The 11,143-nt window shown below is 39.0% G+C and overlaps 1 protein-coding gene across 1 annotated transcript in view; it reads left to right on the top strand.

Moving 5' to 3' along the window:
- Positions 1 to 322: 322 nt before the first annotated feature.
- Positions 323 to 11,143, top strand: part of LOC150086736 (uncharacterized) — a 34,106-nt gene continuing 23,285 nt past the window's right edge. The window contains exons 1-2 of the mRNA XM_090371551.1: positions 323 to 497; positions 6,943 to 7,430. Coding sequence (XP_090227677.1) covers positions 6,963 to 7,430 — 468 coding nt within the window. The 5' untranslated portion in view covers positions 323 to 497; positions 6,943 to 6,962. The remainder of the gene's footprint in view (positions 498 to 6,942; positions 7,431 to 11,143) is intronic.

The raw sequence follows: 11,143 nt of genomic DNA, 5'->3' as shown, positions 1-11,143 counted from the left end.
TTATACGATACTATTTTCCAAAGAGGCATAATTATTTTGTTTGACGTTCAAAAATAAAACATTTACAAAATTGTTTTTGAAAAAAAAATTAGTCGCTTGATCCCAACGAATTTTTATTACTTCCAACAGATTTTGTACGTCAAAGAGAACCCACAGACCACGATTTAATCCTCATTCCATAAAGATTCAGTCCTTGTTTCATAGATGGCGCCACTAACCGACAGTAGGGATGATCTCGAGCAAGGTAGTAATGAAATCAATGCCTACAGCGTGTATGTACGTTTGTAATTCGTGGCGCACTCTATTATTGATTGACGGACGCGTGTCTGTCGCACACTTCGGACATTGGAAAAACAGACGTGAAGCCGATGTCACATCCAGTTTGTTTCAGTGCATCCGGCTGCCCTTTGTTCAAGAAATGAGACGTGTAGTGTCAGTTTGTCTACACCACCTCCATCGAGTGATAGAATGAGATACTGTCTTCTGTCTATTGTCAGGTAAGTAACAGTCAACGTTGTCGGTTTGATAACTTAGTGTTTTAGAGCAGATGAAATACGCACAGTGTGCCAAGAAAGACGATTCTGTTTTATTGTTTATTATTAAAATCAATCTCCAACCATTGACATCTGTTAATAGTCTGAGTTTCTAATATTCTGTGATGAAAATTACAAATTAAAGCAGTCCAAACGACAAGCAAAAATCGTTAGTTGTCCAACTACAGTGGGTTGATGATTCTGTTCATATAAAATAGATCACGTTATAAGCCACATATTTCTTCACAGATGATAAATCTACAAGAATCTCAAAAATTAAACTTGAAATCTAGAGGCTTCTCAAAATTTAAACGCGAAATCAACTTGGTTTTCAATAATTAAAAACGAAACGTTCACGCTACTCAATAATTAAACGAAAACCGAAATCTACAAGCTAGTTAACAATTAAACGAAATGCTACTCAACAATTAAATGAAAAGCTACTCAACAATTAAAAGAAATGATACTCAACAATTAAACGAAATGCTACTCAACAATTAAGCGAAAAGCTACTCAACAATGAAAAGCTACTCAATAATTAAACGAAATACTGCTCAAAAATTAAAAGAAATACTGCTCAACAATTAAAGGAAACGCTACTCAACGATTAAACGAAAGGCTACTCAATAATTAAACGAAATGCTACTTAATTATTAAACTAAAACGCGAAATCTACAAGATATTTAACAATCAAACTCAAAATCAACAATTGTCTCAATAATTAACTTCGAATCTAACCTCTTTCAATAATTAAACCTAACCTACAATTATTTTTTCAACAATGAAGTTCGAAATACAACATTTTAAACAATTAAAAATCAGTTAAGATTCCTTCTAACAATACGTTAACTATCTTTTGGTTTCCCTATTGTTCAAATTCTGCACTCAAAAACCTGTAGATTACAAAACCGGTGATAATACAATCTGTTTTTAAAATGTCAGAAATAAAATGTATTTCATAACAGTAATCGAATAGTCTGCTAACAATCAAAAGAATGATATTGATATCTTTCGGGATCAATACTTGCATTGTAGATGTGCATGTTAATGCGATAACCATACTATAAAGTCGTCTGAAAATTTATTCCTTAATATTGATTTAGTTTGGTGTTTCATTTTTAAGTATTCATGTATATAAATAAAATAAAAAAAAATTAAGGAAAGGAACTCATCTTACTGGTCAAGGTTTTATAACATAATTTTGATCCCGTATGCTAAATGGGTTGAATAATTGTTTTGTATCAGTTGAAATATTGTTTTTATACTTTCTAAATACTATTGGCATGCCCTCATGGGTAGCACAGTTGGTAGGATCGTGGTCCTCCCAATACCCGTTGGAAAAGACCTGAGTTCGAGTCCCATCAATGATCGGAGAATTTTTATGGGTCTTTCTCACGGCGTGGCCCAGTCAGTCGGTCTCAGGCGAGGATAGCATGTTTTTCACTCCCGGAAACTCGGGTTTTTCGTCCAGTAAACGAAACGTCGACATCAGAACACAACTTACAGACAATACACAAGAGCAATATGGTCTTAGTCGCTGATGCTCCTATAACCCTACTACAATCTAATTCTTCCAAGTTCTTCTGCTCAATACAACTACACAGATTTACAACACCATCTGGCCACACGTACCATTATTTGCACGTATTCTTCAATATTTATAAACAGACTATTTTTAACCGTACCAGTTAAGCCCCGTCTCCTGCTAGGTTCATGTTTCGTTTCTACAATACGTAATCAGACATGCATGAACTTATGGACGGAACTTGAGCAGAATACATTTATTGTCACTGAGCTAAACCACTAGCAAATAATTTGCTTAAGAGGTGGGTTGTTTTGGAATAAATGATGATGAACTTGAGACCACGAAGCGTTAGTTTTAGATGCTTTGCATATCATCGCGTTTAGAAATTACGTAAATTGTGTTGAGTTACGGGATGAAAAAACTTAATTTCGGAGGGTGTACGTCCTCACCTTCGATAGATTAAATAGTTCTTTAAGTTCGAAACATCCACAGATCTCTTTTGCAACCTCATCTAAACCACTGTATGGATGGTAAAGATTGTATTGCAAAAGAGTGGGATCGTGAAAGATTGGTCTTCTAATATTACCTTCATTCATCGTGATAATTACTGGAAGAAACTCAAAATCAGTGTTCAGTGTTAATATGATTCTGGGTACAATGGCCAACTTATTATCTTGAAATACAGTTCTACCTATGTATTATACGAGTCTTTGCTAAGAATTATTGTAGTAGGGTTTAGGAGCATCAGCGACTAAGGCCATACTGCCTCGTGTATATTGTCTGTGTTTTGAGGTCGATTTTCTGCTTGCTAGACAAAAAAACCCGAGTTTCCGGGAGAAAAACCATACTACCCTCTCCTGAGACCCACTAACTCAGCCACTTTGTGAAAAAGGCCCATAAAAATTCCTCACGTCATCGAAGGGACTCGAACTCAGGTCTTTTCTACCCCATGTGAGGAGGACTGCGATCCTACCCACCAGGGCTCTAGGCTGAATAGAATTCTTATTAAGAGTAAAACAATTCTAGCTTGTAGATCAGGTTTAAAATCAACAAAAGAGGGCCGGGTTCTTAGAAAGTGTGAAAAACAGTCTGAATAAAATCAATATTAAATGTAGTTTTCAAGGACGGCTGTAAACTGGGTCATATCGATATATATTGAATTTTTTTTTTTTACTTATTATGCTATACAACATCTTAACGTTCAAACAGACTCATTACAGACGCTAACCAATTCTTTATCGTGTTTTTTAAAGGCTGTTTGCACAACTTGCACTTGTACTCGGTAATATATTCACTGAAAATAAGTAGGTCACAGATATTAAAATTATGAAAATTGAAACCATTTCACAGTTGAGGGGAGGCTATAAGTACGTCGTGTTCTGGGTTTAAAAGGGCTGAAAGCTGTTCGGTGAATTCATTTATTGCTGCATGAAGAATGCACGATATTGCTAATAAATGCTTCTGGTTGGATTGATGTCCAAGTTGGTAATGCACTCTTTTTCAGAGGACGAGAAAGAGAATAAAAGTTCCAGGAACCACCATCAAGGCCACCAAAACAATGTCCGTGGATATTTTTTCTTTCTTCAGGACTGCAAGGTGCTGAGTGCATGTTTGTTTTTAGCTGTAAAGCAACTAAGGCTGCGAGGCGATGTATATTGTGTCCGGAAATTTCTTGTGGTCGATTTGCCTGTTCACTAGATGAAAACTCCAAGTTTGCTGGATGAAAATCAAGTCGATTGTAAAATATACATCAACATTTTGTTCTGAAGTGTAGTCATTTATGCACGAAGTCATTCCATCAGGAAAGGAGGATATAGTGTCCATCTGCAGGGCTTCGACTGTCCCAGAACTGGACAAAAACAAAGATTTTGGGTAAAGTTATCCATCCATACATAGCTTATGGAGATAATCAGCAGCTAAATCGTGTATTCTATGGTGAGTGATGGTATTTTTCGAGTTCACATTGGCCAACAACCAACTTCAGTCAAGACTGGTCTAAGTCAGAGACTGCTGGGAGTCATTGGGGTACAAGTAAACACGTGGGTTGTGTTAGGGTAGTTAAGAAAAAGAACAGTTGCATGTATACTTGCGGTTACGCCAATGCTAGGAGTTTGGTAAATAAATTTGATGAATTTGAGGTATTGCTCAAAGCATCAAAGGCAGATATTTTTGGGATATCAGAGACGTGGTGTCACCAGATATAAGGAATATGGAACTGGAATTTGGGGAATACAATGTGTATAGAAATGACAGACAGGATAGGAAGGGAGGAGGGGTTATGCTATTATTGAGAAACACATAAAATCCAAGGAAGTGAATCCAGTCGACATCGCTGGACAGTGCAGTGTCCAATCAGTTTGGTGTGACATAAGCATTGGGAGATCAAAATTGAGAGTAGGAGTGTGCTATAGGCCTAATGACTCCGATGATCAACTGTTGATGATTCTGCTCAGGTGGCTAACAAAGTAAATCAGTATTTTGCATCTACATTCACCCATGAGGAGTTATTCAGGGAGGGGAATGCCAGAGGTGAAGTAAACTCTGGCAGTAAACTAGATAATCTTGTAATAACTGAGACTAAAGTGGAGGAGAAATTGTTGAAGATAAACACAACAAAGGCACCTGGGGTGGATGGGATCTATCCAGTTATATTAAAAGAGGCAGCAAAGGAAGTAAGCAAACCATTAGCCATAATTATGAGAGCTTCCTTGGACTCAGTGGAAGTACCCATGGACTGGAGATGTGCAAATGTGACCCCAATTCACAAAGGAGGATCAAAGGGCGACACAAGTAATTATAGACCTGTGAGCTTAACTTCTTTTCCCGGAAAATTAATGGAGGCACTGTTTAAAGAAGCACTGCAGGATCATCTAGACAAGACTTCAGTTATAGCTCGAACACAGCATGGCTTTGTTAAGGGGAAGTCTTGCCTGACCAACTTGATTGGATACTATGATGCAGTCACAAAAGAACTGGATGCAGGGAATAGCTTTGATATTATATATTTGGATCTTAGAAAGGCTTTTGATACTGTTGCACATGGAAGACTGCTGCAGAAATTGGAGCAGTGTGGCATTGAAGGCAAATTGCTGCTATGGATAAAGGGGTGGTTGAGGGGGAGAAAACAGAGAGTGGTAATCAATGGACACTGCTCATCGTGGACTACTGTTATTAGTGGAGTCCCTCAGGGTTCAGTATTGGGTCCATTATTGTTTCCTGTATTTATAAACGATATTGATGATGGTATATCAAGCTTAATGTCCAAGTTTGCAGACGATACGAAGGTTGGCAGGGTTGTCAAGGACACTACTGACACTATGCTGCTGCAACAGGAGGTTGAGCAGATGGGCTGAGAGGTGGCAAATGAAGTTTAACATTGACAAATGTAAAGTACTACATATGGGAAGCAGCAACCCCAGAGTGACGTATCAACTCTGTGCTACTACACTGACAGTGGTAAAGAAGAAAAGGACCTGGGGTAATTGTGCAGGCAGATATGAAGTTTTCTGAGCAGTGCAGACGGTCTGCAAGAGTAGCTCATAGTGTCTTGTCAATGATATACAGGAATTTTTCTAGAAGGGATAAGGAGGTGATTATTCCCTTGTATAAGACAATGGTCAGGCTACGCCTTGAATACTGTATTCAGGTCTGGAGGCCTCATTTCAAGAAGGATGTAGAGCTGCTGGAACGAGTACAGAGAAGAGCAACAAGATTAGTGAATGGAAAAAAAGGGTGCTCTTACGAAGAAAGGCTTAAGGTTTGGAAATTACAGTGTCTGGAGACTAGGCACCAGCGAGGTGATCTGATTGAGGTGTATAAAGCCTTGAATGGTTTGAGCATGCTCAATGCTGATGGGATTCTTCCTCTTGCTCAGAATAATCACCTGAGAGGGCATAAATTCTAATTGAGGAAAGACAGATGTAGGATAGACGTGCGGAAATTTGCCTTTAGCCAACGGGTAGTTGGTTGGTGGAACAGACTTCCATCCCTTGTGGTGGAGGTTGATAGCCTAAATAAGTTTAAGGCTCAGCTGGACAGGTATTTTGAACGAGCAGAGGGGTGAAGTGGAAGTGGGTTTTTTTTTTTTTTTTTTTTTGGCTGATGCTGCATAAGCTTGCTTTCTTGCATCATATGCCTCTACTAATGCTAATGCTAAAGTCTTATTAGAATCATTGTCTCTACAATGGGTTTTAATGCGGATCATTGCCAAGCTTTAAAATTTTCCTGCGGTGGTTTTATTGTTTCTTCTTTTTTTTTTTTTTTTTTTTTGATTTGGTAGTTGTTGGCGCATCGGCTTCTGTGGCCATATTGCACCTCCCAAGGTTTTTGTAGTACTTTGATCCAAGCCCGAGGCGTGAATCGAACCCGCGACCTTTGGGTTGCCGAGCAGGTACTTTACCCACTCGGCTAGCCCGGTCGGCGTTTCTTCTTACAACAGCAGTCTTTGCCCACACTCTTTTATACTTGCAATGAAGTATTTTGAGAGCACAGCCTCCTTTGGTGAGGGCACCATTAACATCAACAGGTTTTAACTTAGTACGGGCCTGTGATTAGCTTGTTTCCACCCTGCCAATCGCTCTCTGTCCCAATAAATCGTTCATAAGAGGGTCTTGAGACATTGGACCATGAAATGTCACTCTGACTTTTGGTATTTGCATAATAGAACGATGCACACGTGCTCATTTGCACGAGTTGTTTGGTCTATGTATGCAACTTCAGTTCTATTTACAAAGGGGAAGCATGCCAACCGAGCTGTACTTCGACTTTTGTCCACCACTATATGAGGATAAGTTTCTTAAGATGATTTCTCCTATTATTGTTTTTGAAGTGTACATTAACCTATTCATTTTAATTAATCCATAATATTTTCTTTTCTTTGCGCAGGTCCACCTGATGGGCATAAAATGGGAATTGGATCCAGTGTCACTCATGATGCACCCACTCCAGACATTCCTAAGTCCGAAGACATCGATAAAGGAAACAAAAAGAAGAATTTGCTGTTTAGAAGAGTGAATAATGTAAAGGAAGAGAGCAAACCCCCGTCCATCTCCCCCGAAAAGAGAAGCACTCATAATGTTCGCGATAGTTTGGATTCACAAATCGAGGAAATCGTTGAAAACACCAAAGATGTACCAAAATTGCAACCACAGCGCTCTAAAACGAGTATTAAGGTACCATCAAAGGAGATTAAGGACACGGATCAATTGCTCCTTCTGGAGGATTTTGATTACGATGAGGTTAACAATATAAATGCGAAGAAATCTAGGATGGATGTCGCACCAGCAGTGTTCACAAAGCCTAAAATAATCGAACCAATACCTCAGGGAATCAAGAACGGCTTGCATACCATGGAGAATTCTGAAGAAATAAATGTAAGTTGATACAAAATTATTATTTGTTCTTACACACTTGATTCCCAGTTACTACCATTAACCTTTCACCGTGAGATTAAAACTACTTCGATGCTTTGTTGTATGGCAAGTGTTGCCATTCTTGAAAGTTAACGAGCTGCGTATGGATATTGAAAGCGTGCTTGCTGCGGTGAACTGAGGCTGATTTCAAGGTCATCTGTATGCTTAGTCAATGAGATATGGCTGACGATTTATTTTTTTCTCGGAGGGATGGCCGTGTGCCACGCTACACCGAGCACAGGTCATGTGATTAGGAGGGTTTCCGATCGCCGTGCGTCATCATCCATCGTTATATATTTGCACCTGTACAACATTATATTTGTCTTCTGGGAATTGGACCATTTCACCTTTATGGGTTGCTTTTTCATAGGTGTTTATGTCAGGATGTACACTCCATGTTCAAAGAATTGGTAGTCATTAGTATTATAATAGATGAATGATGTAATGAAGAGAACTTTTACTGCCAATCCTTTCTAGAACTCCTATGTCTTAATTAAGCCGTGGCCTTCGGACCCGAACTCAATGTTCTAAATGGTCTCACCATGGTCTTATACATAGGGACAAACAACTTTTTCCCTTAATTTCAAAAAGTCGTATATATCATAGACAGGACCTCACGTGTTTTCCTAGACACTTGTTTACACTGCATGTAAAGTTTCATGTTCGATTGAATCGTAATCCCTAAAAGGGAATAAAAATAAAGGGATGAATTAGATTGGTCCACTTGATGTCGGTGGTTCGACTGTTGATGATCCTGCTCAGGCGTCTAACTAACTAAACGAGTATTTTGCATCTACATTCACACATGAGGAATTCTGTAAGGAAACGGAGGACAGAAGTTTATCAAACTGTAGCAGGGTGTTTAATGATTTTGTAATAACTGAGAGCAAAGTGGAGGAGAAATTGTTGAAGTTAAACATAAGAAAGGCACCTGGGGTGGATGGGATCTATCCACTTATATTAATGGAGGTGGCAAAAGGAAGTAACCAAACCCTTAGCAATAATTCATATCATATACTTTGATTTTAGGAAATCTTTTGATACTGTTGGGCACGGAAGAGTGCTGTACAAATTGGAGAAGTTTGGCGTTAAGAGAAAGTTGCTGCTATGGATAAAGGGATGATTGAAGTGGAGAAGACAGAGAGTGGTAATCAATGGACATTGGTCGTCGGGGACTAATTAGTGGAGGACTATTGTTGTTTTCTATATTTATCAATGATATTGGTGAAATGTCCAAGTTCTCAGATGTAAAAAAGGTTAGCTAGTTAATGGGAGTAATGACAGTATGCGGCTGCAACAGTATTTAGAAAAATTGGGCAGATGGGCTAAGAAATGGCAACTGAAGTTTAACATTGACAAATGCAAAATACTGCATATGGGTAGAAGTAATCCGAGAGGAACGTACCAACTGTGTGGTACTACATTTAGGGTGGTAGAAAATGAAAAAGACCTGGAGATAATTGTGCAGTCTGATATGGAGTTCTCTGAGGAATGCAGAGAGGATGCTAGAGCATGTTATGGGGTCTTGTCAAAGATATACAGGAATAGCGAAAAGGCGCTGATTATCCCCTTGTATAAGGCAATGGTCAGGCCACGCCTTGAGTACTGCGTACAGGTCTGGAAGCTTCATTTTAGGAAGGATGTAGATTTGCTTGAGCGTGTACAGAGAAGGGCAACAAGGTTGGTGAGGGGAATGAAGGGATCCTCTTACCAAGAGAGACTTAAGTTTTGCAAATTGCAGTGGCTGGAGACTAGGCACCTGCGAGGTGATCTGATTGAGTTGTATAAGGCCTGGAATTGGTTGAGCAGGCTCAATGCTGATGGGATTCTTCCTCTTGCTCAGACTATACACATGAGAGGGCATTAATTCAAATTGAGGAAAGACAGTTGTAGAATAGATGTGCGGAAATTTGTCTTTTGCCAGCGAGTGGTTGATTGCAAGAAGAAACTTCCATCGGTCGTTGTGGAAGTTGATCGTTTAAATAAATTCAAGGAAGAACTGAACAAACTTTTGGAGCGATAGATAGGTGAGTGGGAAGTTTTTTTTTTTCTTTTTTTTTTTTTTTTTTTTTCTTCATATTTGCTGATGCTGTATAAGCTTGCTTTCTTGCTGTATCAAATACCACTACTGCTAATACTAATGTTTGGACTGGTCTGAAAGACAGAGGGGGGGGGGGGGGGAATTACAGAAGCCAGTTCAGAAGAATAATGCCCATGGAAGTGTCTGTAGAAAAGACATGCAGTAGAAATAGAACGTCTATGAGACAACGAGTGGAGAGCCTCTGCATGAGATAATTAACATAACTGCTATCTTTTCAATGGAGTCTAGAAGCCTGAGGGAGTTTATTGGGGGACCGCACAAGATGTGGGAACAATATTCTATAGTAGTGCGGATTTCAGATTTGTACAAAGTGGGAAACTGTTTGGAAGAAAAGTAACTCCCAGAGCGAAATAGAAAACCCAGCTTTTTAGATGAAGAGGAAACAATAATTGTAATGTGCTTGTGCCAAGAGAAGTTAGAAGTCAGGGTAATTCTCAATAGAGATATATGATCTTGCCAGAAAGCGGAGTGTCATCGAAGATAAGCATAGAAACTCAAGAATCTTTTTGCGTGATATAAGACAGGACTGAGTTTTAGAAGGATTGAAATCAACTAAGTTGCTTTTACCCCACTGGAGGTTGTTGGTTAATGTAGGATTTGGGCCCATCAGCAACCTAGGCTATATTGTGCAGTATATAATATCTGTAAATTGTGTCTTCTGTGGTCTGTTTGCTGGAAGAAAAATCCGACTTTCCCTGAGAAAAAAACCAAACCATGCTACCCACGTTTGTGACCGACTACCTCAGCCACGTTGTCAAAGAGACCCATAAAAATTCTTCGCATCACTGACAAGATTCGAATTGATATACCGGGTGGGGATGATGATGATGATAATACCAACTGTGCTTCCCACGAGGGCGCTCTTTTGGAGAATTACCTGGAGATCAGCATTTAAGGAATTCGTAGTGGATATTCAAGAAGTTGAAACTGGGACAAGGTTTCTCAAAGTGGAAGGATGAATGCATTGCTTTATCAGCTGAAAAACTATGGATAGGATTTTCAGTCGATGGAAGAGAAGGCCATTAATACACAAGGAGAGTGGGAGAAAGAACTGAGCCTTGGAGAACACCAGCATTAGTGGACAAGTTAGAAGATAGAGAGCCGTCTACAATGACCAACAGTAAGGGTCAGAGAGAAAACTAGATACCCAATTATAAAAAAAAAAAAAAAACAGTTGACAATTCATAAAATGGAAGCTTATTTAAAAGACCTTTGAGCCAAATAAAATCAAAAGCATTTGAAATGCCAAAAGCAGCTAATTAGGTTTCTTTTTTGTCCATAGATGGGTAAACTAAATCAATACATCACCAGTGGACCGGCACTGACGAAATCTATATCAACAATCATTGATCAGATAAAAGATTTCAAGATAGTTTAGGAGTTGTCGGTTAATGGATTTCTCTATTACTTTAGAAAGAGTAGAGGTGAGTGCAATGGGACAATAACTGGATGGAAGGAATTTGTCACCATTTTTAGAAACTGGCTGGGTATAAGAAAATTTCCAAGCAGAAGGAGAAAACATCAGTTGAATCAGAAAATGTAAAAAGGCGACACAGAGCAGGAGTGACCTCAG

The sequence above is a fragment of the Mastigoproctus giganteus genome, chromosome 4, assembly GCF_048544385.1.
Source record: "Mastigoproctus giganteus isolate SK-2022 chromosome 4, ASM4854438v1, whole genome shotgun sequence".
In the NCBI taxonomy this organism is placed as follows: domain Eukaryota; kingdom Metazoa; phylum Arthropoda; class Arachnida; order Uropygi; family Thelyphonidae; genus Mastigoproctus; species Mastigoproctus giganteus.
This window is presented reverse-complemented; position numbering and strand designations above follow the sequence as displayed.